The 27748-nt window shown below is 40.1% G+C and overlaps 1 protein-coding gene across 8 annotated transcripts in view; it reads left to right on the plus strand.

Moving 5' to 3' along the window:
* The window catches only part of JADE3 (jade family PHD finger 3), a 181114-nt gene that overhangs the window by 53128 nt on the left and 100238 nt on the right, over window positions 1–27748 (plus strand). For 2 of the 8 annotated variants that reach the window (XM_057538121.1, XM_057538120.1), the window contains one exon: window positions 5346–5406. The exons of the other annotated variants lie outside the window; for them this stretch is intronic. In XM_057538121.1, the coding sequence (XP_057394104.1) occupies window positions 5403–5406 (4 nt within the window). In that variant the 5' untranslated portion in view covers window positions 5346–5402. The remainder of the gene's footprint in view (window positions 1–5345; window positions 5407–27748) is intronic. 8 annotated transcript variants of the gene reach the window in all.

Below are 27748 nucleotides of genomic sequence, written 5' to 3' on the forward strand. Positions count from 1 at the left end.
ATTCTGACCGGTGTGAGATGATAACTCACTGTAGTTTTGATTTGCATTTCTCTAATGATTAATGATGTTGTGGTGAAAAACTGAAACCATTTCCACTAAGATCCACTAGATTTCCACTAAGAATGGTTCAGCATTCTTTAATCTGTTGGCAATCTGTATATCTTCTTTGGAGAAATGTCTATTTAGGTCTTCTGCCCATTTTTGGATTGGGTTGTTTGTTTTTTTGTTATTGAGCTGCATGAGCTGCTTGTAAATCTTGGAGATTAATCCTTTGTCAGTTGCTTCATTTGCAAATATTTTCTCCCATTCTGAGGGTTGTCTTTTCGTCTTGTTTATGGTTTCCTTTGCTGTGCAAAAGCTTTTAAGTTTCATTAGGTCCCATTTGTTTATTTGTGTTTTTATTTCCATTTCTCTAGGAGCTGGGTCAGAAAGGATCTTGCTGTGATTTGTGTCGTAGAGTGTTCTGCCTATGTTTTCCTCTAAGAGTTTGATAGTGTCTGGCCTTACATTTAGGTCTTTAATCCATTTTGAGCTTATTTTTGTGTATGGTGTCAGGGAGTGTTCTAATTTCATACTTTTACATGTACCTGTCCAATTTTCCCAGCACCACTTATTGAAGAGGCTGTCTTTTCTCCACTGTATATGCTTGCCTCCTTTATCAAAGATAAGGTGACCATATGTGCGTGGGTTTATCTCTGGGCTTTCTATCCTGTTCCATTGATCTATATTTCTGTTTTTGTGCCAGTACCAAACTGTCTTGATTACTGTAGCTTTGTAATATAGTCTGAAGTCAGGGAGCCTGATTCCTCCAGCTCCATTTTTCATTCCCAAGATTGCTTTGGCTATTCGGGGTCTTTTGTGTTTCCATACAAATTGTGAAATTTCTTGTTCTAGTTCTGTGAAAAATGCCAGTGGTAGTTTGGTAGGGATTGCATTGAATCTGTAGATTGCTTTGGGTAGTAGAGTCATTTTCACAATGTTGATTCTTCCAATCCAAGAACATGGTATATCTCTCCATCTATTTGTATCATCTTTAATTTCTTTCATCAGTGTCTTATAATTTTCTGCATACAGGTCTTTTGTCTCCTTAGGTAGGTTTATTCCTAGATATTTTATTCTTTTTGTTGCAATGGTAAACGGGAGTGTTTTCTTAATTTCACTTTCAGATTTTTCATCATTAGTGTATAGAAATGCAAGAGATTTCTGTGCATTAATTTTGTATCCTGCTACTTTACCAAATTCATTGATTAGCTCTAGTAGTTTTCTGGTAGCATCTTTAGGATTCTCCATGTATAGTATCATGTCATCTGCAAACAGTGACAGCTTTGCTTCTTCTTTTCTGATTTGGATTCCTTTTATTTCTTTTTCTTCTCTGATTGCTGTGGCTAACACTTCCAAAACTATGTTGAATAATAGTGGTGAGAGTGGGCAACCTTGTCTTGTTCCTGATCTTGGTGGAAATGGTTTCAGTTTTTCACCATTGAGGACAATGTTGGCTGTGGGTTTGTCATATATGGCCTTTATTATGTTGAGGAAAGTTCCCTCTATGCCTACTTTCTGCAGGGCTTTTATCATAAATGGGTGTTGAATTTTGTCGAAAGCTTTCTCTGCATCTATTGAGATGATCATATGGTTTTTCTCCTTCAGTTTGTTAATATGATACATCACGTTGATTGATTTGCGTATATTGAAGAATCCTTGCATTCCTGGAATAAACCCCACTTGATCATGGTGTATGATCCTTTTAATGTGCTGTTGGATCCTGTTTGCCAGTATTTTGTTGAGGATTTTTGCATCTATGTTCATCAGTGATATTGGCCTGTAGTTTTCTTTCTTTGTGACATCTTTGTCTGGTTTTGGTAGCAGGGTGATGGTGGCCTCGTAGAATGAGTTTGGGAGTGTTCCTCCCTCTGCTATATTTTGGAAGAGTTTGAGAAGGATAGGTGTTAGCTCTTCTCTAAATGTTTGATAGAATTCGCCTGTGAAGCCATCTGGTCCTGGGCTTTTGTTTGTTGGAAGATTTTTCATCAGAGTTTCAATTTCAGTGCTTGTGATTGGTCTGTTCATATTTTCTGTTTCTTCCTGGTTCAGTTTCGGCAGTTTGTGCATTTCTAAGAATCTGTCCATTTCTTCCAGGTTGTCCATTTTATTGGCATAGAGTTGCTTGTAGTAATCTCTCATGATCATTTGTATTTCTGCAGTGTCAGTGGTTACTTCTCCTTTTTCATTTCTAATTCTATTGATTTGAGTCTTCTCCCTTTTTCTCTTGATGAGTCTGGCTAATGGTTTATCAATTTTGTTTATCTTCTCAAAGAACCAGCTTTTAGTTTTATTGATTTTTGCTATTGTCTCCTTAATTTATTTTTCATTTATTTCTGATCTGATCTTTATGATTCCTTTCCTTCTGCTAGCTTTGGGGTTTTTTTGTTCTTCTTTCTCTAATTGCTTCAGGTGCAAGGTTAGGTTGTTTATTCGAGATGTTTCCTGTTTTTTGAGGTAGGCTTGTATTGCTATAAACTTCCCTCTTAGATCTGCTTTTGCTGCATCCCATAGGTTTTGGGTCGTCGTGTCTCCATTGTCATTTGTTTCTAGTTATTTTTTGATTTCCCCTTTGATTTCTTCAGTGATCACTTCGTTATTAAGTAGTGTATTGTGTAGCCTCCATGTGTTTGTATTTTTTACAGATCTTTTCCTGTAATTGATATCTAGTCTCATAGCGTTGTGGTCACAAAAGGTACTTGATACGATTTCAATTTTCTTAAATTTACCAAGGCTTGATTTGTGACCCAAGATATGATCTATCCTGGAGAATGTTCCATGAGCACTTGAGAAAAATGTGTATTCTTTTGTTTTGGGGTGAATGTCCTATAAGTATCAATTAAGTCCATCTTGTTTAATGTATCATTTAAAGCTTGTGTTTCCTTATTTATTTTCATTTTGGATGATCTGTCCATTGGTGAAAGTGGGGTGTTAAAGTCCCCTACTATGATTGTGTTACTGTCGATTTCCCCTTTTATGGCTGTTAGTATTTGCCTTATGTATTGAGGTGCTCCTGTGTTGGGTGCATAAATATTTACAATTGTTATACCTTCCTCTTGGATCGATCCCTTGATCATTATATAGTGTCCTTCTTTGTCTCTTGTAATAGTCTTTATTTTAAAGTCTATTTTGTCTGATATGAGAATTGCTACTCCAGCTTTCTTTTGATTTCCATTTTCATGGAATATCTTTTTCCATCCCCTCACTTTCAGTCTGTATGTGTCTCTAGGTCTGAAGTGGGTCTCTTGTAGACAGCATATATATGGGTCTTGTTTTTGTATCCATTCAGCCAGTCTGTGTCTTTTGGTGGGAGCATTTACTCCATTTACATTTAAGGTAATTATCGATATGTATGTTCCTATTCCCATTTTCTTAAATGCTTTGGGTTTGTTATTGTAGTTGTTTTCCTTCTCTTGTGTTTCTTGCCTAGAGAAGTTCCTTTAGCATTTGTTGTAAAGCTGGTTTGGTGGTGCTGAACTCTCTCAGCTTTTGCTTGTGTGTAAAGGTTTTAATTTCTCCATCACATCTGAATGAGATCCTTGCTGGGTAGAGTAATCTTGGTTGTAGGTTTTTCTCCTTCATCACTTTAAGTATATCCTGCCACTCCCTTCTGGCTTGCAGAGTTTCTGCTGAAAGATCAGCTGTTAACCTTATGGGGATTCCCTTGTGTGTTATTTGTTGTTTTTCCCTTGCTGCTTTTAATATGTTTTCTTTGTATTTAATTTTTGATAGTTTGATTAATATGTGTCTTGGCATGTTTCTCCTTGGATTTATCCTGTATGGGACTCTCTGTGCTTCCAGGACTTGATTAACTATTTCCTTTCCCATATTAGGGAAGTTTTCAACTATAATCTCTTCAAAAATTTTCTCAGTCCCTTTCTTTTTCTCTTCTTCTTCTGGGACCCCTATAATTCGAATGTTGGTGCATTTAATGTTGTCCCAGAGGTCTCTGAGACTGTCCTCAGTTCTTTTCATTCTTTTTTCTTTATTCTGCTCTGCAGTAGTTATTTCCACCATTTTATCTTCCAGGTCACTTATCCGTTCTTCTGCCTCAGTTATTCTGCTATTGATCCCGTCTAGAGTATTTTTAATTTCATTTATTGTGTTTTTCATCGTTGCTTGGTTCCTCTTTAGTTCTTCTACGTCCTTATTAAATGTTTCTTGCATTTTGTCTATTCTATTTCCAAGATTTTGGATCATCCTTACTATCATTATTGTGAATTCTTTTTCAGGTAGACTGCCTATTTCCTCTTCATTTGTTAGGTCTGGTGTGTTTTGACCCTGCTCCTTCACCTGCTGTATGTTTTTCTGTCTTCTCATTTTGCTTATCTTACTGTGTTTGGGGTCTCCTTTTCACAGGCTGCAGGTTCGTAGTTCCTGTTGTTTTTGGTATCTGTTCCCAGTGGCTAAGGTTGGTTCAGTGGGTTGTGTAGGCTTCCTGGTGGAGGGGACTTGTGCCTCTGTTCTGGTGGATGAGGCTGGATCTTGTCTTTCTGGTGGGCACGTCCACGTCTGGTGGTGTGTTTTGAGGTGTCTGTGGCCTTATTATGATTTTAGGCAGCCTGTCTGCTAATGGATGGGGCTGTGTTCCTGTCTTGCTAGTTGTTTGGCATAGGGTGTCCAGCACTGTAGCTTGCTGGTCGTTGAGTGAAGCTGGGTCTTGATGTTGAGATGGAGATCTCTGAGAGATTTTCGCCATTTGGTATTACGTGGAGCTGGGAGGTCTCTTGTGGACCAGTGTCCTGAAGTTGGCTCTCCCACCTCAGAGGCACAGCCCTGATGCCTGGCTGGAGCACCAAGAGCCTTTCATCCACACGGTGTCTTGCCAGATGTTCAAGTTGCCCTGGGCCTGCAGAGCCAAGTGAAGAGCCGCAGTTCAAGCTTTGAAAAGGCAGCGTTGTCAGGGCATTGGGTATCAGGTCCTGGTTAGAGGCAACTCCCACAACTTCTCAGACAGCTCACTGGCACAAGGTGGCCATCCCTGGTTTCACATCAACATGATCTCAGGCACAAACCTCCTTGTTTTTCCATTTTGTCTTTAAGTTACTTGCTGGAACAACCGGCCGGTGGTCCCCAGGACTGTCACGGCTTCGGCCGCCGGGGCCCCTCCAGAGCCGGCAGCCTTAGTGAGGCCGCCCTCCCCTCGGGCTCCAGGGCACTTCAGTGACGGCGGAGGGAAGAGACCCCAAGCCGGGAGTTCCAGCTCTGCGGAAACGCGGGCTCCGTTCTGGGTGAGGAGGTGGGGCTGCCTCCCAGACAGAATTTAACATCAGTAAATTATAGTTGTAACTCCTTCTCCCTTTCAGTGATGTGGAAGATTGTTGCAAATGGACTAGAATGGAGAGAATTGAGCTCCAGAGAGAATGAGTGAGTTTTGTAGTTTTACACACCTAGTAAGTTGCAGGTCTATAAGTTAGTGTTCAAGTTCTGTTTACACTGCTATAATATGTTTCTATGCACTTATAGAATTTGTCCCTCCTCCTAAACTGAAACTTCAGCATAAGTTTATGATGAGATGCTCGTTTGAAATGTCTACTTTTTTTAAAAATCAGGGAAAGTCTGAAATTTTAAATTCCTTCAGGGAGGCATCAAGTCTTGGTTCAAGCAGGGATTGGTACACTATAGCCTGCCCGCTAAATCTGTCCCACTACCTGTTTTCGTGCAGCCTATAAACTAGAAATGGATTTTTCTGTTTTTAAATGGTTGGAAAAATCAAAAGAAGAATAATATTTGATGACATGTGAAAATTGTATGAAATTAAAATTTCAGTGTCTGTAAGTGAAGTTTTTTAAATATTTATTTACTTATTTATTTATTTGGCTGCGTCAGGTCTTAGTTGAGGCACGTGGGATCTTTCATTGCGGCACACGGGCTCTTCATTGAGGCACGCGGGCTCTTCGTTGCAGCTCACGGGCTCTAGACCACACGGGCTCAGCTGCTGTGGCACGGGGGCTTAGTTGCCCCACAGCATGTGGGATCTTAGTTCTGTGGCCAGGGATCAAACCCTAGTCCCTTGCATTGGAAGGCAGATTCTTAACCACTGGACCATCAGGGAAGTCCCTATAAGTGAAGTTTTATTGGAACACAGCCATGTCCATTTATTTACATGAATAAATGTCAGTGGTTTCTCTTATGCTGTAATGGCAGAGTTGAGTAGTTAAGACAGAGGCTGAATGGCCTGCAAAGCAAAAAATATATACTGTCTAGCCCTTTACAGAAAACGTTTGCTAACTCCTTGTTTAGAATAATGTCCAGTGAATTGAGTTAGGATGTCACTGATCTGAACTGTGTGAAAAGGGTAGCTAGAATTCAAACTTTGCTCTTTGAATAAGTGTCTTAGGTGTAAGAAAAGTAGAAGATAAGAATTATTAACTGATTGCAGTACTAGTCTATTGACATGTATTAAATGTTTTCAGTTCTGCAGCAATATTCTGTTCTTTTAAAATTAGCCCTTCAGGAAATCCTGCTATTTGCAACCACATGGACAAACTGGGAGGGCATTATGCTCAGTGAAATAAGCCAGACAGAGAAAGACAAATACTGCATGGTATCACTTATATGTGGAATCAAAAAAAAAAAAAAGGTCAAACTCATAGAAACAGAGAGTAGAATGGTGGTTGCTAGGGGCGAAGAGGCGGGAGAAATGGGGAGAGGTTGGTAAAAGGGTACAAACTTTAAGTTATAAGATGAATAAGTTCTGGGGATGTAATGTACAGCATGGTCACTATAATTATCAATACTGTATTTTATACTTGAAAGTTGCTAAGAGAGTAGATCTTAAATGTTCTCACCACAAAAAGGAAAAAAGGTAACTCTGTGAAGTGATGGATGTGTAAACTTGGTGGGAATCCTTTCACAATATATAGGTATATCAAATCAAATCATCACATTGTACACTTTAAATATATTATAATTTTATTTGTTCATTATACCTCAATAAAGCTGAGGGGAAAATTAAATAAATAAAGGGCAAAACATAAAATAAAATTAGTCTTTCAGATCAGGAGAAATTGATTAGAAGAAAAGCCAGAACTGTTTCTACCTGGTTGAAGAAGATTGTCAGTTGGAGGCACTTGAGGCCCAAGTGTGAGGGGCTTAGGGAGGTTTTCTTGGCTGGACGAGATAAAGGTCATTATTTAAACTTTGTTTTCCTGCTTCTCTGTTGGGCTTTTTACAGGTCTAATTACCTAGTTGACTTTCTGTAGGCTTCTTTTGTGAGTCTTTTTCTCTATGACTAGTGAGAGGAAATGGCTGATCACTTTTAAATGAAGAGGAAAGCCCAACTCATACCAGGAACCATTGCCCCTCACCCCTACCGCTATAGGTGGACCTTTCCTCTGGGCTTATTGACCTACCTTTCCAGCTGGCATCAGAAGTCCATTGAGATGTCCGCGGCCTGTTTCTCCTAACCTCTTCCCTCCATCTCAAGGACCAAATGAGCCACATCTGTACTATGCATGAATTTAAGGATTTTTTTTAGGCCCAAGTTAACTTCTGTTACACATTGAAATTTAAGCTTCTCAAGTGGGTTGCCTATCATAGAGTTCCTGGCAACGACAAATTTTAAATGCACAATACACATTAATTTTTAGGGTAAAAATATTATTATCTTGATTTGTAAACTTACCTTTTAGGTGACAGGAAAACAAATCTCTCTTTGTGCTATGCCTGCATATGTATTTTCTATACATATGTGTTCTATAATTATATATTCTCTCTTGGATCTATTACTACCATGAAATATAGCTGTTCTGAATGTACTGGGCCACACCATTCTGGCGGTGAAAGCAGGGTCTGGGTAACAGTCCCTCAGACTTTTGCCAGCTCTATTATAGTTCTCCAGCTTCCAGGGAAGTCTTCAAACGTACCCAGTTTACCCTGGAGGTACCTGCTGTGTTTTCCTGAATAGGTATTCTAGAGCTCCAAGTGTCGTCTCCCTCCTCTCCTCTTTGCTCTTAGCACCTTCGGTGACCTCTGGGGCAGGGTCCTTGCTGGGCTGCTAGTGCTTTCAGCCCCTGGAGGCTGCTCTCCTGTGTTTGCACAGCCCCCAGTGCTGCAAATACCACTGACATGCCTGACTCTGTCCATGTGGGTGACTCACTCGTACACTTCCCAGTTAAGGGTACTGGTGTCTGTGCTATGGCCCTTGACTCTCTCATCCTCCTGCTGCAGCTGGATCTTCTGGGGCTGTGGGGGCTGCATGTCAGCTTGTTTAGGTTTCTGTGGAAAGCCCATCTCTTACTGGATTCTGAACCAAGTCCTTGAAAGCTGAGCTTTTAGATTAACCTGAGTAACACACTTCACACCATTTTCTGAATCATTCCTCTCTCATACCTTGGGGTATTGCCACTAGATCAGTTGATGAGCTACCATCTTCTCTTGGGACTCCCTTCTTTACTAGGGAATTCCTTGGTCCCTCAAGAACCTAGATTCCTGGTAAGATAGGCTGCTCCTAGGTACACCTGACAGGTGAGAATCCAACTGGTGTGTTAATCACCTTCTGCTCAAGTTAGGCCCCTCTGTGAGTTTATGTGTATGTATTGATAATATATGCCCTATGGTGCATATCCTTGAGGAGGTTTTAAAGCTGTGCAGCTGCTATAGGAAGCCCAGAGCTTAATTTCTGCCTTTACCTAAACTCTTGCATTCATCTGAGATGTTAGCATTAGTTTGGTCTTCTCACTGCCCAAACATTCTGCCGTGTACCACCTTGTGCCCACTTCAGGCCTAAGTGGTTGACCTAACTATCCAATGTTGCTATTTCATAGAAGTTGACTCTCATTCTTCCCAAACCTTCATCTACTTTTGTATCCTATTCCAAGGATTGTTATCCTCCTTCTTCTAGTTTCTTGAGGCAGGAGCTTTGATTACTGGCTTGAGACTCTTCTTTCCTAATGTAAGTATTTAGTACTGTAAATTTCCCTCCCAGCACTGCTTTAAGCTGTGCCCCACACATTTTGATATGTTGTATGTATTTTCATTTTCATTCAGTTCAGTGTACTTTAAAATTTTCCCTTGAGATTTCCTCTTTGGCCCATGGCTTATTTAGAAGTATGTTATTTAGTTTCCAAGTGTTTATAGAGATTTTCCTGTTGTCTTTCTGCTACTGATTTCTGCTTTGATTCCATTGTGGTCAGAGAATGCACTCCATATGACTTCAGTCCTACTAAATTTGTTTAAGCTTGTTTCATGGCCCAAGATATGGTCTGTCTTGGTATATTTTCTGTGGGTGCTTGAAAAAAATGTAATCTGCTGTTGTTGGATGCAGTGTTCTACAGGTGTCAGTTAAATCGTATTGGTTGATTGTGTTTGTTGAGTTCTTCTATCAATATGTCCTTGCTGATTTTCTGTCTACTGGTTCTATCAATTGTTGAGAGAAGAATGTTGAAATCTCCAACTATGACTGTGGATTTATCTATTTCTCCTTTCAGATCAGTTAGTTTTTGTTTCACATATTTTGCAGCTCCGTTTTTTTAGTGCATACACATTTAGGATTGCTATGTCTTGGTAGATTGACCCTTCTATCATTATTTAATGTTCTTCTCCATCTGGTGATTATCTTTTTATTGATATTAATATAGCCACCCTGCTTTCTTTTGAGTAATATTTATATTTTATATCCTTCTCCATTTTTTTCCACTTTCAACCTACTTATATTGTTATATTTGAAGTGGGTTGTGGCAGACAACATATAGATGGATCATGTTTTTTAACCCATTCTGCCAGTCTCTCTGTGTCTTTTAATTGGTTTATTTAGACCATTTATATTTGCTGGTCATTCAGAGATCAATAAAATGTCTATCCATAGAATATGTTTTCTAGATTCATGTCTGGCTTCTTCATGAGTGACTCTTTAAATACATGATATAATGAAAAGCTCACTAGGTGAAGAGCCAGATGTCTTGGGGCATAGGCCTTCCTTTGCCATACAGCAGTTCTGTGACCTTGGACAAATGATACTACACAGTTCCATCTAAAAATGCTCACTGAGTTTCTGTTGAGCACCAAGTACTGGGTTACGTACTAGAAACACAAAGATAAGACATGACACACTCTTTGCCTTCCCAGAATTTAGAGTCTACTGGGAGACATGTACAAATGATCAGATAATTACAGGGGATGAATATTATGGTAGAGGTTAGTATGGGCATTTTACCCAGCTTGGTAGTGCGAGGGGAGATTAGGTAAGGCTTCCAAGAGAGGTGATGACTGTGCTGAATTTTAAATGACCAGTAGAGATTGACAAGGTAAAAGGGAGCAGAGGAAGAAAATTTAGAACATTTCTGAGTTTTTGTTTCCTTGTGTTCAAGGAGAGATTGGCAGTCCAATCAAGAAAAAAATTCAGCCTCTCACCCCCAGAACACATATTTAATATTGTGTAATCTAGATGTCCTCAGGCCTTGGTATCCTATGGCTCTATTTATACCCAAATTGTATGGTTCTTGGTTCTCTTGGCTCCTGCTGGGCTTTCAGGCTCCAGCAAAGTGTTCGTGCTTAGGTCTATAAGTCATCATGGGGTATCTCACATGTCTTCATAAATCAATATCAATTAAAGTCACTCTTCTCCTGTGCAAAGTATTTATACAGTAGATGCTTAGGGTAGGTGGTAGGGAAAGGGGCAAATCATAGGCTTCAAGGGACTATTAAATTTATACTTTATTTGTCACATTTCTAATTCCTGTATTCACCCTAATGGTGTCTTCGTATATAAGTAAATTTTGTAGTATTTGTCTTCCTCTTCCTAAACCAGGTTCATATTTATTAATAAGGATTAAATAGAATTTTCTAAAATAAATTTACTTATTTATTTATTTTTGGCTGTGTTGGGTCTTCGTGGCTGTGCGCGGGCTTTCTCTAGTTACAATGAGCGGGAGCTACTCTTTGTTGCAGTGCGCAGGCTTCTCATTGCAGTGGCTTCTCTTGTTGCGGAGCACGGGCTCTAGGCACGTGGGCTTCAGTAGTTGCAGCACGCGGGCTTCAGTAGTTGTGGCACACGGGCTCAGTAGTTGTAGCTCGTGGGCTCTAGAGCGCAGGCTCTGTAGTTGTGGCGTGTGGGCTTAGTTGCTCCGTGGCATGTGGGATTTTCCCGGACCCGGAATCAAACCCGTGTCCCCTGCATTGGCAGGCGGATTCTTAACCACTGCACCACCAGGGAAGTCCCTAAATAAAATTTTTTTGAAGTTCTTTAACCAGCTTAATCATTCTTACTCCCTTTTTGAGAATCCCTTTTCCATTGTCTATAGTTTTTCTGATAATTGGATGAATACATAGTGGTACAGAATACAGGAGCTACTGGGTAACCTCCTCATGGTGTTCACCAGTGGCCATGCCTTTTACAAGAGTATCTGGCTTGGGAAAACATGGAGAATAATAAAGAGTTGGAAAGCAAGACTTTAGAGTAGCAGGTAAAGGATTATGATTATTGACTCTGCAAAAGAAAAGATTGAGGGTACTCCTTCAGTACTTGGGACATTTTAAACAAAATTTGGTAGCATCCAGTTACGAGTACTAAAAATAATATAAGGACTTTATTGCTATGATGGGTTTAGGAAAAGAAGGAAGTATTTCTAACAACTGTTGAGATGGTTTCCAGGGGGATATAGTAGAATTTCCTAGTTGGGCCTGAGAGAAAAATTTCATAGTCTCCCTTTTAGGGGTTTGGGTAAATGTAGAGGACTTGAGAGGCAGTGGGCAGGATTGGGAAGGGGGCATTCTTACATCATCACCCAGCCTTCCCTTGGAAGTAGCATGAACTAATGGGAAGGTACGGTTTGGGGAATCAGTCTATGGGTTAAAATCTCAGCTCCCTAATCCCTCACTGAGGCTCTTTTGTATAAATGGATAATATCATGTGATAGGTATGATTACATGAATTAAAGTATGTGAAGCATCTACCACAGCAAAGGGTATACCCTCATGAGTATAGTCCCCCATGCCTTTCTTTATAGTCTGTCCCTAGCTGGGCTCCCCAAACTCACCATTCATCAGTCTCTTATACCACTCTGTAGTCTACAGAGTGAATAGTCTAGTCTATTCAGAATTACTTAATTTTTGTCTGTTAGCTTGTTCATTTTATTTTGTTTTAAGCATGTTGTGCCTTTCCATGCTATCATGTGTATTATGCCCTTCACCTTGGAGAATTCACCTTTGTCCAGGGCTGGCCTTCCACTTGGTGGACTCCGAACCCCAATAAGGATGGACCCCTACTTAGGGATTGACTTAAGGTCACCTAGCTCTTGAGATCTGACCTGTATAAACCAAGATGGCAATTTATTGATATATAGTGGAAATTCAACTGATTACATTTTCATATGTAGTCACCTCACACCAGATTGCAAGAGCCAATTGTGCACATCACTGTCAAATTCCATGGCAAGTGACATCATCTTAATAGCTTGAAATTGACCATGGTGAGAGTATCTACATTTCAGAAAACAGTAAACTACAAATCAGAACTTTCCTCCCCCCCGAAGAGCCCGTTGTTAAACGTTTATCAGCATACCACTGATACTATCTCTCTGTCTCTTTGGGTGAGTTGTGTGGGAAGCCAAATCATCTTCATAAGATTATTACATCATAAATGTGGACTTGGACCTGGGACTTTAGTGATGTGATTCTCATATTTGATGTTATCAGCATGAGACCTCTTCTCAGTCCTTTTCTAGAACTGTGGTGTTTCTGTTCTTCAGCCCAGAGGGGTGGGTACTTGGACATGAGCTCCAACTTCTCTGGGCCATGCTTAGGTGGTAACTTCTGACTGTGTGACGTTCCTTTTTTCCATCCTTTGGACTGATCCAACTTTTATTCTCACAGTCTTTTTCCATGCTAAGTAGAATATAAAATATAATTGTTTGTTTTTACTAAATTTTAGTCATATTTCAATCCTGCTTCCCGGAAATGAAGTCAAACGCACTTTTTTTTGCATCCAGTTCACTCCCAAATTAATTTGTTGGGAATTTTAGGTGTTGATGAGCTTTTGGTCCCCTGTATAGGCAGTATGAGGGTTTGCCCCCATAAGTGTTCAATCACATCCAAATGTGGGTTTTACTAGTCATTTCTCAGAGTAAGCACCTGCATTTTGCAGTTCTGAGTTCTTGAGAGGTCCCATACTGAGAGGTCCCATGCTGTTTGGTTGGTCCACATCCTGATAATGTGTCACTTCCAACATGGAGTCTCCACACCCTCTCTGGATAGATTTAGTCACTATCCTTCCATGCTCCTAGGAAATTTGGAGCCTTCTCTTTTTCTGTTACAAAACCTATCACCCTGGGTTCTGGTAATTTGTTTTTCCTCTCCTTATCACTCCACCAGAGCCCTGAGCTCCTCGAAATTACAGGCCTTGCAGTTTTCTGTCCCTGTATCTGCAGTATTGAGCATGGTGTCAGGCCTGTAGTATCTTGCACATAAATTTGGAGTGTGGGTAAATTAATGAATAACATTCTGTGGAATTAAAGGGAATGTGAAAGTTAAGTTAGCCTGTGGGAGTTTTTAATATTAAGCTCCCTAAGTCCAAATTTTACACTGTGAGTTAAGAATCAATTCCTGGACAGCCTTTTTGCCCCCTTTATAATATTTTTCAACTCCAGTAATTGCTAAAGTATGTGAAAGTGCCTTTGGGAAGATTCCCTATACAGGAAGGAGCACGTAAAGGAATGTCACTCTTGGGTCTACAGCTTTGTCCTGGAATTATGTGGGCAAATGAACTAATCCTACTATTTAAAGGATGGTTTCTCCTCTGTGGATAGACAGGGGCTGGCTTCTTTGATGCTGATTCATGAAATTCTGCTTGTTTAAAGTATGCCTGTGTTCTCCCTGCAGTTATTTTGTGGGCTCACTTTACTCACCGCAATTTTGACTTTATGTGTTCCTAGTCACTGCCAATGAAGATTCAGGTTAAGTACCAAGTGTTATAGTTAGGCAGACAAGAATTCACAGAAAGAGAAGTGTATATGCTAAAGAAGGATAAAGGGGGCACAGGGGGTGGTGTTGGTAGTGAGCAAAGAGAGAAAACCTTAATTATATGTACATATAGCATAAGGGACAGTCTAAAATATAAGTGGAAGTAGAATGTACCTGAAGAAAAAGTGAACAGGTCATAAGTGCACAACTCTATTAATAATCTCAAAGTGAACGCATCCATTTAACCAGTGCCCAGGTCAAGAAAAAGAACATCACCAGCACCTCAGAGGCCCCCTTCCTGTTTCCTGGCAATGACTTACTTACCCCTTCCCTCTACCCTAGAGGTTACCAAGTTACTGCTATCCTGAATTCCATCACTATAGATTAATGCTGTTTTTTCACTTTGCATAGATGGAAAAACTGCATATATCATACAGTTTTTAAAAATCTATTATACTGTGATGAGCATGTCTCATCTGAACATTCTCACACGTCTTTTGAGGAACAAATGTGTGCATTTCTGTTGGATATATAACTAAGAGTGAGGTAATAGGGTACGCTTATGTTAAGCTTTAGTAGAGGTTGTCAAACAGCTTTCCAAAGCGTTTATACGAATTTACGTTCTTGGCAGCAGTATACAGAAGGTACCATTTGTTCACAACTTTGACAACACTTGTATTGTTAATATTTTGAACTATAGCCATTCTAATGGATAGTAGTGGTATCTCATTGTGGCTTTCTTTCTTTTTTAATTGAGGTATAATTTACATACAATAAAATTCAAAGATTTTTTTAAAATTACTTTTTAAACATCTTTATTGAAGTATAATTGCTTTACAATGGTGTCTTAGTTTCTGCTTTATAACAAAGTGAATCAGTTATACATATACATATGTTCCCATATCTCTTCCCTCTTGCATCTCCCTCCCTCCCACCCTTCCTATCCCACCCCTCTAGGTGGTCACAAAGCACCGAGCTGATCTCCCTGTGCTATGCAGCTGCTTCCCACTAGCTATCTATTTTACATTTGGTAGTGTATATATGTCCATGACACTCTCTCACCCTGTCACATCTTACTCCTCCCCCTCCCCATATCCTCAAGTCCATTCTCTAGTAGGTCTGTGTCTTTATTCCCATCTTGCCACTAGGTTCTTCATGACCTTTTTTTTTTTTCTTAGATTCCATATATATGTGTTAGCATACTGTATTTGTTTTTCTCTTTCTGACTTACTTCACTCTGTATGACAGACTCTAACTCCATCCACATCATTACAAATACCTCCATTTCATTTCTTTTTATGGCTGAGTAATATTCCATTGTATATATGTGCCACATCTTCTTTATCCATTCATCCGATGATGGACACTTAGGTTGCTTCCATGTCCTGGCTATTGTAAATAGAGCTGCAATGAACATTTTGGTACATGACTCTTTTTGAATTATGGTTTTCTCAGGGTATATGCCCAGTAGTGGGATTGCTGGGTCGTATGGTAGCTCTATTTTTAGTTTTTTAAGGAACCTCTATACTGTTCTCCATAGTGGCTGTATCCATTTACATTCCCACCAACAGTGCAAGAGGGTTCCCTTTTCTCCACACCCTCTCCAGCATTTATTGTTTCTAGATTTTTTGATGATGGCCATTCTGACCGGTGTGAGATGATACCTCACTGTAGTTTTGATTTGCACTTCTCTAATGATTAATGATGTTGAGCATTCTTTCATGTGTCTGTTGGCAATCTGTATATCTTCTTTGGAGAAATGGCTATTTAGGTCTACTGCCCATTTTTGGATTGGGTTGTTTGTTTTTTTGTTATTGAGCTGCATGAGCTGCTTGTAAATCTTGGAGATTAATCCTTTGTCAGTTGCTTCATTTGCAAATATTTTCTCCCATTCTGAGGGTTGTCTTTTCGTCTTGTTTATGGTTTCCTTTGCTGTGCAAAAGCTTTTAAGTTTCATTAGGTCCCATTTGTTTATTTGTGTTTTTATTTCCATTTCTCTAGGAGCTGGGTCAGAAAGGATCTTGCTGTGATTTATGTCCTAGAGTGTTCTGCCTATGTTTTCCTCTAAGAGTTTAATAGTGTCTGGCCTTACACTTAGGTCTTTAATCCATTTTGAGTTTATTTTTGTGTATGGTGTCAGGGAGTGTTCTAATTTCATACTTTTACATGTACCTGTCCAATTTTCCCAGCACCACTTATTGAAGAGGCTGTCTTTTCTCCACTGTATATGCTTGCCTCCTTTATCAAAGATAAGGTGACCATATGTGCGTGGGTTTATCTCTGGGCTTTCTATCCTGTTCCATTGATCTATGTTTCTGTTTTTGTGCCAGTACCCAACTGTCTTGATTACTGTAGCTTTGTAATATAGTCTGAAGTCAGGGAGCCTGATTCCTCCAGCTCCATTTTTCATTCCCAAGATTGCTTTGGCTATTCGGGGTCTTTTGTGTTTCCATACAAATTGTGAAATTTTTTGTTCTAGTTCTGTGAAAAATGCCAGTGGTAGTTTGATAGGGATTGCATTGAATCTGTGGATTGCTTTGGGTAGTAGAGTCATTTTCACAATGTTGATTCTTCCAATCCAAGAACATGGTATATCTCTCCATCTATTTGTATCATCTTTAATTTCTTTCATCAGTGTCTTATAATTTTCTGCATACAGGTCTTTTGTCTCCTTAGGTAGGTTTATTCCTAGATATTTTATTCTTTTTGTTGCAATGGTAAACGGGAGTGTTTTCTTAATTTCACTTTCAGATTTTTCATCATTAGTATATCGGAATGCAAGAGATTTCTGTGCATTAATTTTGTATCCTGCTACTTTACCAAATTCATTGATTAGCTCTAGGAGTTTTCTGGTAGCATCTTTAGGATTCTCTATGTATAGTATCATGTCATCTACAAACAGTGACAGCTTTACTTCTTCTTTTCCGATTTGGATTCCTTTTATTTCTTTTTCTACTCTGATTGCTGTGGCTAACACTTCCAAAAGTATGTTGAATAATAGTGGTGAGAGTGGGCAACCTTGTCTTGTTCCTGATCTTGGTGGAAATGGTTTCAGTTTTTCACCATTGAGGACAATGTTGGCTGTGGGTTTGTCATATATGGCCTTTATTATGTTGAGGAAAGTTCCCTCTATGCCTACTTTCTGCAGGGCTTTTATCATAAATGGGTGTTGAATTTTGTCAAAAGCTTTCTCTGCATCTATTGAGATGATCATATGGATTTTCTCCTTCAATTTGTTAATATGATGTATCACGTTGATTGATTTGCGTATATTGAAGAATCCTTGCATTCCTGGGATAAACCCCACTTGATCATGGTGTATGATCCTTTTAATGTGCTGTTGGATTCTGTTTGCTAGTATTTTGTTGAGGATTTTTGCATCTCTGTTCATCAGTGATATTGGCCTGTAGTTTTCTTTCTTTGTGACATCTTTGTCTGGTTTTGGTATCAGGGTGATGGTGGCCTCGTAGAATGAGTTTGGGAGTGTTTCTTCCTCTGCAATATTTTGGAAGAGTTTGAGAAGGATAGGTGTTAGCTCTTCTCTAAATGTTTGATAGAATTCACCTGTAAAGCCATCTGGTCCTGGGCTTTTGTTTGTTGGAAGATTTTTAATCACAGTTTCAATTTCAGTGCTTGTGATTGGTCTGTTCATATTTTCTATTTCTTCCTGGTTCAGTCTTGGCACGTTGTGCATTTCTAAGAATCTGTCCATTTCTTCCAGGTTGTCCATTTTAATGGCATAGAGTTGCTTGTAGTAATCTCTCATGATCGTTTGTATTTCTGCAGTGTCAGTGGTTACTTCTCCTTTTTCATTTCTAATTCTATTGATTTGAGTCTTCTCCCTTTTTCTCTTGATGAGTCTGGCTAATGGTTTATCAATTTTGTTTATCTTCTCAAAGAACCAGCTTTTAGTTTCATTGATTTTTGCTACTGTTTCCTTCATTTCTTTATCATTTATTTCTGATCTGATCTTTATGATTTCTTTCCTTCTGCTGGCTTTGGGGTTTTTTTGTTCTTCTTTCTCTAATTGCTTTAGGTGCAAGGTTAGGTTGTTTATTCGAGATGTTTCCTGTTTTTTGAGGTAGGCTTGTATTGCTATAAACTTCCCTCTTAGAACTGCTTTTGCTGCATCCCATAGGTTTTGGGTCGTCGTGTCTCCATTGTCATTTGTTTCTAGGTATTTTTTGATTTCCCCTTTGATTTCTTCAGTGATCACTTCGTTATTAAGTAGTGTATTGTGTAGCCTCCATGTGTTTGTATTTTTTACAGATCTTTTCCTGTAATTGATATCTAGTCTCATAGCGTTGTGGTCACAAAAGGTACTTGATACGATTTCAATTTTCTTAAATTTACCAAGGCTTGATTTGTGACCCAAGATATGATCTATCCTGGAGAATGTTCCATGAGCACTTGAGAAAAATGTGTATTCTGTTGTTTTTGGGTGGAATGTCCTATAAATATCAATTAAGTCCATCTTGTTTAATGTATCATTTAAAGCTTGTGTTTCCTTATTTATTTTCATTTTGGATGATCTGTCCATTGGTGAAAGTGGGGTGTTAAAGTCCCCTACTATGACTGTGTTACTATTGATTTCCCCTTTTATGGCTGTTAGTATTTGCCTTATGTATTGAGGTGCTCCTATGTTGGGTGCATAAATATTTACAATTGTTATACCTTCCTCTTGGATCAATCCCTTGATCATTATATAGTTTCCTCTTTGTCTCTTGTAATAGTCTTTATTTTAAAGTCTATTTTTCTGATATGAGAATTGCTACTCCAGCTTTCTTTTGATTTCCATTTGCATGGAATATCTTTTTCCATCCCCTCACTTTCAGTCTGTATGTGTCTCTAGGTCTGAAGTGGGTCTCTTGTAGACAGCATATATATGGGTCTTGTTTTTGTATCCATTCAGCCAGTCTGTGTCTTTTGGTGGGAGCATTTAATCCATTTACATTCAAGGTAATTATCGATATGTATGTTCCTATTCCCATTTTCTTAAATATTTTGAGTTTGTTATTGTAGTTGTTTTCCTTCTCTTGTGTTTCTTGCCTAGAGAAGTTCCTTTAGCATTTGTTGTAAAGCTGGTTTGGTGGTGCTGAACTCTCTCAGCTTTTGCTTGTCTGTAAAGGTTTTAATTTCTCCATCAACTCTGAATGAGATCCTCGCTGGGTAGAGTAACCTTGGTTGTAGGTTTTTCTCCTTCATCACTTTAAGTATATCCTGCCACTCCCTTCTGGCTTGCAGAGTTTCTGCTGAAAGATCAGCTGTTAACCTTATGGGGATTCCCTTGTGTGTTATTTGTTGTTTTTCCCTTGCTGCTTTTAATATGTTTTCTTTATATTTAATTTTTGATAGTTTGATTAATATGTGTCTTGGCGTGTTTCTCCTTGGATTTATCCTGTATGGGACTCTCTGTGCTTCCAGGACTTGATTAACTATTTCCTTTCCCATATTAGGGAAGTTTTCAACTATAATCTCTTCAAATATTTTCTCAGTCCCTTTCTTTTTCTCTTCTTCTTCTGGGACCCCTATAATTCGAATGTTGGTGCGTTTAATGTTGTCCCAGAGGTCTCTGAGACTGTCCTCAGTTCTTTTCATTCTTTTTTCTTTATTCTGCTCTGCAGTAGTTATTTCCAGTATTTTATATTCCAGGTCACTTATCCGTTCTTCTGCCTCAGTTATTCTGCTATTGATCCCGTCTAGAGTATTTTTAATTTCATTTATTGTGTTTTTCATTGTTGCTTGGTTCCTCTTTAGTTCTATGTTCTTGTTAAATGTTTCTTGCATTTTGTCTATTCTATTTCCAAGATTTTGGATCATCTTTACTATCATTATTCTGAATTCTTTTTCAGGTAGACTGCCTATTTCCTCTTCATTTGTTAGGTCTGGTGTGTTTTGACCCTGCTCCTTCACCTGCTGTATGTTTTTCTGTCTTCTCATTTTGCTTATCTTACTGTGTTTGGGGTCTCCTTTTCACAGACTGTAGGTTCGTAGTTCCTGTTGTTTTTGGTATCTGTTCCCAGTGGCTAAGGTTGGTTCAGTGGGTTGTGTAGGCTTCCTGATGGAGGGGACTAGTGCCTGTGTTCTGGTGGATGAGGCTGGATCTTGTCTTTCTGGTGGGCACGTCCACGTCTGGTGGTGTGTTTTGAGGTGTCTGTGGCCTTATTATGATTTTAGGCAGCCTGTCTGCTAATGGATGGGGCTGTGTTCCTGTCTTGCTAGTTGTTTGGCATAGGGTGTCCAGCACTGTAGCTTGCTGGTCGTTGAGTGAAGCTGGGTCTTGATGTTGAGATGGAGATCTCTGAGAGATTTTCACCATTTGGTATTATGTGGAGCTGGGAGGTCTCTTGTGGACCAGTGTCCTGAAGTTGGCTCTCCCACCTCAGAGGCACAGCCCTGATGCCTGGCTGGAGCACCAAGAGCCTTTCATCCACACGGCTCTGAATAAAAGGGAGAAAAAATAGAAAGAAAGAAAGAAAGAGGATAAAATAAAATAAAATAAAACTATTATAATAAAAATAAGAAAAAAATTATTAAGAATAAATTTATTAAGAAAAATTTTTTTAATTTTTAAAGATAGATTTATTAATTTTTTATAATAAAAAATAAGAGAAAAATTATTAAGAAAAAAAATTTTTAAGAAAAAAAATTTTTAATTTTTTAAAATAAAAAATATGAAAAAAACTTATTAAAATTTTTTTTTAATTTTTAAAAATAGAAAATAAGGAAAAAATTATTAAGAAAACATTTATTAGGAAAAAAAGTTTTTTTAAGTAAACAAAACAAAACAAAAAAAACGGACGGACCTAACCCTAGGACTAATGGTGAAAGCAAAGCTATACAGACAAAATCTCACCCAGAAGCATATACATATACACTCTCAAAAAAAGGAAAAGGGGAAAAATTAATATATTCTGCTCCCAAAGTCCACCTCCTGAATTTGGGATGATTCGTTGTCTATTCAGGTATTCAACAGATGCAGGCACATCAAGTTGTTTGTGGAGCTTTAATCCGCTGCTTCTGAGGCTGCTGAGAGAGATTTCCCTTTCTCACAGCTCCCCGGGTTCAGCTTTGGCTTTGGACCCGCCTCTGCATGTAGATCGCCTGAGGGCGTCTGTTCCCCGCCCAGACAGAACGGGGTTAAAGGAGCAACTGACTAGGGGGCTCTGGCTCACTCAGGCCGGGGTGGGGGAGGGAGGGGTACAGAGGAGGCAGGGCGAGCCTGCGGCGGCAGAGGCAGCGTGACGTTGCAGCAGCCTGAGGCGCACTGTGCGTTCTCCCGGGGAAGTTGTCCCCGGATCACGGGAGCTTGGCCGTGGCGGTCTGCACCGGCTCCCGGGAGAGGCGGTGTGGAGAGTGACCTGTGCTCGCACACAGGCTTCTTGGTGGCGGTAGCAGCAGCCTTAGCATCTCATGCCCGTCTCTGGGGTCCGCGCTGATAACTGCGGCTCGCGCCCATCTCTGGGGTCTGTGCTGATAGCCGTGGCTTGCGCCCATCTCTGGAGTTCGTTTAGGCGGCGCTCTGAATCCCCTCTCCTTGCGCACCGCGAAACAAAGAGGCAAGAAAAAGTCTCTTGCCTCTTTGGCAGCTGCAGACTTTTTCCCGGGCTCCCTCCTGGCTAACTGTGGTGCGCTAACCCCTTCAAGCTGTGTTCACTCTGCCAACCCTAGTCCTCTCCCTGCGATCTGACCGAAGCCCGAGCCTCAGCTCCCAGCCGCCGCCCACCCCGGCAGGTGAGCAGACAAGCCTCTCGGGCTGGTGAGTGCTGCTCGGCGCCGAGCCTCTGTGCGGGAATCTCTCCGCTTTTCCCTCTGCGCCCCTGTTGCTGTGGGATCCGCGCTGATAGCCGCAGCTCGCGCCCGTCTCTGGAGCTCATTTAGGTGGCGCTCTGAATCCCCTCTCCTTGCGCGCCGCGAAACAAAGAGGCAAGAAAAAGTCTCTTGCCTCTTTGGCAGCTGCAGACTTTTTCCCGGACTCCCTCCCGGCTAGCACCGAAGCCCGAGCCTCAGCTCCCAGCCCCCGCCCACCCCGGCGGGTGAGCAGACAAGCCTCTCGGGCTGGTGAGTGCTGTTCGGCGCCGAGCCTCCGTGCGGGAATCTCTCCGCTTTGCCCTCCGCACCCCTGTGGCTGTGCTCTCCTCCGTGGCTCCGAAGCTTCCCCCCTCTGCTACCCGCAGTCTCTGCCCACAAAGGGGCTTCCTAGTGTGTGGAAACGTTTCCTCCTTCACAGCTCCCTCCCACTGGTGCAGGTCCCGTCCCTATTCTTTTGTCTCTGTTATTTCTTTTTTCTTTTGCCCTACCCAAGTACGTGGGGATTTTCTTGCCTTTTAGGAGGTCTGACGTCTTCTGCCAGCGTTCAGTGGGTGTTCTGTAGGAGCAGTTCCACGTGTAGATGTATCTCTACTGTATCTGTGGGAAGGAAGGTGATCTCCGCGTCTTACTCTTCCGCCATCTTGCCCAGACCCCCCCAAAATGCAAAGATTTTAAGAGTACAGTTTGAGTCTTTTAAAAATAAATTTATTTATTTATTTATGGCTGTGTTGGGTCTTCATTGCTGCAAGCATAGTTGCAGTGAGCGGGGGCCACTCTTCGTTGCGGTGCATGGGCTTCTCATCGTGGTGGCTTCTCTTGTTGCGGAGCATGGATTCTAGGTGCATGGGCTCAGTAGTTGTGGCTCGCAGGCTCTAGAGCGCAGGCTCAGTAGTTGTGGTGCACGGGCTTAGTTGCTCCGCGGCATGTGGGATCTTCGTGGACCAGGGATCAAACCCGTGTCCCCTGCATTGGCAGGGGGATTCTTAATGACTGAGCCACCAGGGAAGTCCTACAGTTTGAGTCTTGACAAATGTATATACCCATGTAACTCACACCCCAGTCAAGATATAGGTGATTTTCTGTCACCCCATAAAGTACCTTTTCATTTGATCCTCTCCAACCAGAGGCAACCATGATTCCAATTTCTGTCACCATAGATTAGTTTTGCCTGCTATTGAACTTTATGTAAATAAAATCATACAGTGTGTAAGCTCGTGTTTGGCTTGTTTTTGGCTTATTTTGTTCAACATAATGTTTTTGAGATTTCATCCATGATGTTGTATGTATCAGTAGTATATCCAGTTTTATTGCTAAGTATTTCATTGTATGAATGTACCAAAATTTGTTTATCTGTTCTCCTGTTGATGGACATTTTGGGTTTTTTTTTTTGAAGTCTTACTGTGGTTTTTAATTTTTATTTCCCTGATGCCTAATACTATGGAACATCTTTTCATAATTTATTGCTATTTGATATTCTCTTGTGAAGAGCCTCTTCCAGACTGTTGCCATTTTTCTTTTGAGTTGTTTGTCTTATTAATTTATTGGAGTTCATTATGTAGCCTGGATATGAGTCCATTCTAGTCTGAGAGAGTCTTTTCACCCTCTTAAGAGTACCCTTGTTACACATTTATACAGGAATGTTCATAGCAGCTTTATTTTCAATAACCAAAAACTGGAAACAACCCAAATGTCCTTCAGTAGGTGAATGGTTAAACAAACTGTGGTACATCCATATAATGGAATAAAAGAAATGAACATGGAACAACTTGGATGGATCTCAGGAGCATTATGCTGAATGTAAAAAAGTAAGTTTATATACTGAATAATTTCTTTGATATAGAATTCTTAAAATGACAACTTTATTGAGGTATAATTTCCATACCACAGAGTTCACGTTTCAAACATACAATTTAATGCTTTTTAGTAAATTTACCAAGTTATGTAACCATCTCCATAATCCAGCTTTAGAATATTTCCATCACTCCAATAAAATTTTTTGTGCCCATTTGCCATCAGTCAGTTCCCCTCCCCTGAGCCCTAGGCAACCACTAATCTACTTTCTGTCTCTATAGGTTTGCCTTTTGTGGACATTTTGTATAAAAAGGATCATACACTGTATGCTCTTTTGTGTCTGTCTTCTTTCATGTAGCATAATGCTTTTGAGGTTCATCCATGGATGTGCCATGTATCAGTAATTCATTCCTCTTTATTGTTGGATAGTATTACATTATATGGATATACCACATTATGATTATCTATTCTCTGTGGATGGACATTTGGGGTGTTTCCAGGTTCTCACGAATAATGCTGCTGTGGACATTTACGTACTTGTCCTCGTGTAGGCATATGTTTTTATTTCTCTTGGGTAGATTCCTAGGAGTAGAATTGCTGAGTTGTGTGGTAAATTTATGCTTAACTTCTTAAAGAAACTGCCAAACTCTTTTCCAAGGTGGCTGAACCAAGTTATAGTCCCGCCAATTCCTGGAGAATGTTCCATATTCTCTTGAAAAGCATGTTTATTTTGCTCATCTTGGGAGTGTTTTCTAAATGCCAACTAGGTCAATTTTTTGGTAGTGTTGTGTGAGTTTTCTATATTCTTGCTTGATTTTCTTTCTAGTTGTTCTGTTTTCAAGAATGGGATGTTGAACTCTCTATTAGTGTTGAATTGTCTGTTTCTTCAGTTCTTTGCCTTTAGTTTTCAGCAGTTTGACTATGATGTGTCTGGGTGTGGATTTCTTTGTATTATGTTTGGTATTCTCTCAGCTTCTTGGCAATTTTCATCTGTTTTTTCTTCAAATGTTTTTCGGCATCACACTCTTTTTCGTCTCTGTATTGGATTCCAGTTACACAAATGTTAGATTGTTTATTGTTATCATACAGGTCCTTGACACTTTGGTTCTCCCCCTGAATCTTTTTTCTTTCTGTTATTTAAATTGGCTAGTTTGTTTGTCTATTTTCAGTTTCACTGTCTCCTCCATTCTGCTATTGTGTTCTTTCAGTGAATTTTTTATTTCAGTTATTTTATTTTCCAGTTCTAAAGTTTTAATTTGGTTATCCTTTATATCTTCTCTTTACTTTGCCAATAACTTTCTACTTAAATTTATTTCAAGAGTGTTCAAGTTTGGTGATTGCTCATTTGAGCATTTTTGTAATAGCTGCTTTAACCTACTTGTTAGAGAATTTCAACATTTGTGTCATCTCACTGTTGGCATCTGTTGATTGTCTTTTCCCATGTGAGTTGGCATTTTTGTTTTTTATGTACCGAGCGACTTTGGATTTTATCCTGGACATTTTGAATATTATGTTATTATGTTATTAGACTCTGGATCTTGTTTCAATCTAATGGAGAATGTTGATAATTTGTGTAGCAGTCAGTTGACCTGGTTAGGTTCATACTGCAAGTTCCAGCTCACCTTCTGTAGTGGGCTGTAGTTCCAATATGAGTTCAGTATTCAGTGCCTTTGCAGTGCTATTCAGATCTGTCCCATGTGTGACGCCCACTGGTCAGGTCTGAGACCTGAGTTTCTCTTAGCTCAGTTCTCAAAGTCTTTGACATGCTAATTAGGATCAAATCCACACATGCCCAGATGGGGGGTGATCACAGTTGTTCATAAGCAGCTTTATGGGTTTGCTTTCCTGACGTCTTCCCTCTTCGTTATTACCATGGTATTTTATGGTTTTCTAGAGCTTTCCTTTTCGGTCCTCCAGTCAGAAACCACCCACTTTCATGATGCACTGCCTCTGGGGCATAAGGGACAGGCAGACAGAGAGAGAAAGAAAGTAAGAAAAAACAGTGGGATTTGGCTTTGCCCTTTTGGAGCTTGCTATAGTTCCACCGAATGGAATGGAATGTTCCTTTCCCTCGAGAGTTTTAACTCCTACAGTCTAGTCTCCCTCTGCCAGTCAGTTTCGTTGCTGTTGCCACAACCTCCACCATGGGATTTTCTGGACATGAGAGAAGGGAGAAACAGGAGAGAAAACCCCAGGGGATTTCCCCCCAGTCCCTCTTGAGTTTTAGTAGTTCCCTTTTCCAAAAGAAGCACCTTGAGCCAGAACATGTGCTCTAAACACAGTGCTCACTTTCACGTTTTGTTGTGTTTTCAGACCAGAGAATACGGGAGGAAGAAAAGTAGTAAAGTCACCACCAGTTCAGTTGTACTAGGCACCCTGATACTCTTCCCTGATTCATCTGCTGACAATATACTTTAAAGAATTCTCTAATAGCTACCCAAGCATTCTGTACAGATTTTATAGTTGCTTCCGGTGGACACAAAGGTGGATGTGTTGATTCCATCTTACCTGCAACCAGAAGTCTTAACTGATATTTTAAATGATGTTTTGGATTGGCTTCCTCAACTCCCCAACATATTTATATCTCTGAAATAGTTTCAAAGATGCAGCGTTTGGTGTAGTTAAGTGGACAAAAGTTTCTAAGTGTAAGCAGAGGAGCTGCAGTATTGGCAGAATAATGACCTCCTGAAAAACAAAGCCACTTTTCTGAAGGCATACATGGTAATCTCATCCGGAAGCACAGTTCTTTGTCCTCATGCAGCATATCATTGACCTCCTTGTTTTCCTTGGCCCTGCCTCTTTGTCACATTCTCTTACTTCTGTCCTGCTGTTTTTCAGTAACCTTTGCCCCTCAGGACTTCATTCATCAACTCCTTTCTCCTCCTCCTCCCTCCCCTGTTTGTCTCTGGTTTACCCTACACTCTCTCCTTCTGAACATTACATTCTTGCATTTTATCACCAGACTGTCTTCCAAGGATAAATACACTGCTCTGTGACGTCTTAGGATGTAAGTGCTTGCACTTGAAGGGTGGAGAAGCTAGGCTGGGGAGGTGGGGGGTGAGTAATCAGCTTTTGCTTATAGATTAGGGCCAGACCGGAGTCCCTGCAAGGCATTGTGGTGGTCTAGCCAGCTGCTCTTCCAGCATATTAAGGCCTTCTCTCTCATCAGTATTTCTGGTGATAGTGGGGCCCGGCCATGTGAAGCTCCAGCACAGCCAGGAATATCGGTCTAGAAAGAAGGTAGTATTCAAGCCACACTAACCTCATTAACTTGAGAATATATCAGAGCCTTCTGAGCTGTTTTGTTTTGTTGTTAATTGTGAAATTTAATAGGAAGAAACTATTAAATAACAGTTACTTTTATGCAAGTATTTCCTATTCTTAGTTACGGTGGTACAGAATCACTGCAGGAAGGAAATCCTAAAAGGGCAAAAACACATGGGCAAAGCACAAGTTTTTATGTTGCAGCATGCGTTCAGTATTTTTATGGTGGAAACATAACGTTCCTTAAAAACCACAGTGGGCTTCCCAGGTGTCTCTTCAGATCCATCAGGTTCCAGGCATGCAAAAGCTGCTCAACTCATAACCTTCTGGGCATATATTAACTATGTATAGATAAAATTTGTAGGTATTCAAAAGATATGGTACCTTTTGGAAAGAAAATCCTCAGGTACAGCATGTTGTCTCATTTACTCCCACTGAAATTCATTATCTTCTTGTCTGGGAGCAGGGCAGCAGCAGGGAGCTCCCTGAGTTCTGACCCACTGTTTTTATGACAGACCGGCCCTCCTCACACAAGGACAGGTCAATGATAGTCTTTTCCACTGCTAAGATTTTTATTTTTTCAGGTCAGTGATACTCTTTTCCACTGATAAGATTTTTATTTTTTCTTTTGGCAGTAGCCAAAGCAACTAGTTATAAAGAAAACACACTCATTATTCTTACTCTCTCATTTTGCACAGTAATACTCATTTCAGTGGTATGTTTCTGTGGAGATCTCTTTAGCTATCAGAGCAATTTGACTTTGGTACTGGAAACTCTTAAGTCACAGAAACAGTGATTAAACAGGCAACAATTCTACAAATAATACTGATTTAATTATGTACATAAGGTCAACCAAGGCATGAGAATTAAAGTGAGATTTATTTAAGGCCAGTATACTGTAAACAGCCCCCCCCATCCCGTGACTATAATAACTTTCAGGCCC

This window comes from Balaenoptera acutorostrata, chromosome X (genome assembly GCF_949987535.1).
Source record: "Balaenoptera acutorostrata chromosome X, mBalAcu1.1, whole genome shotgun sequence".
In the NCBI taxonomy this organism is placed as follows: domain Eukaryota; kingdom Metazoa; phylum Chordata; class Mammalia; order Artiodactyla; family Balaenopteridae; genus Balaenoptera; species Balaenoptera acutorostrata.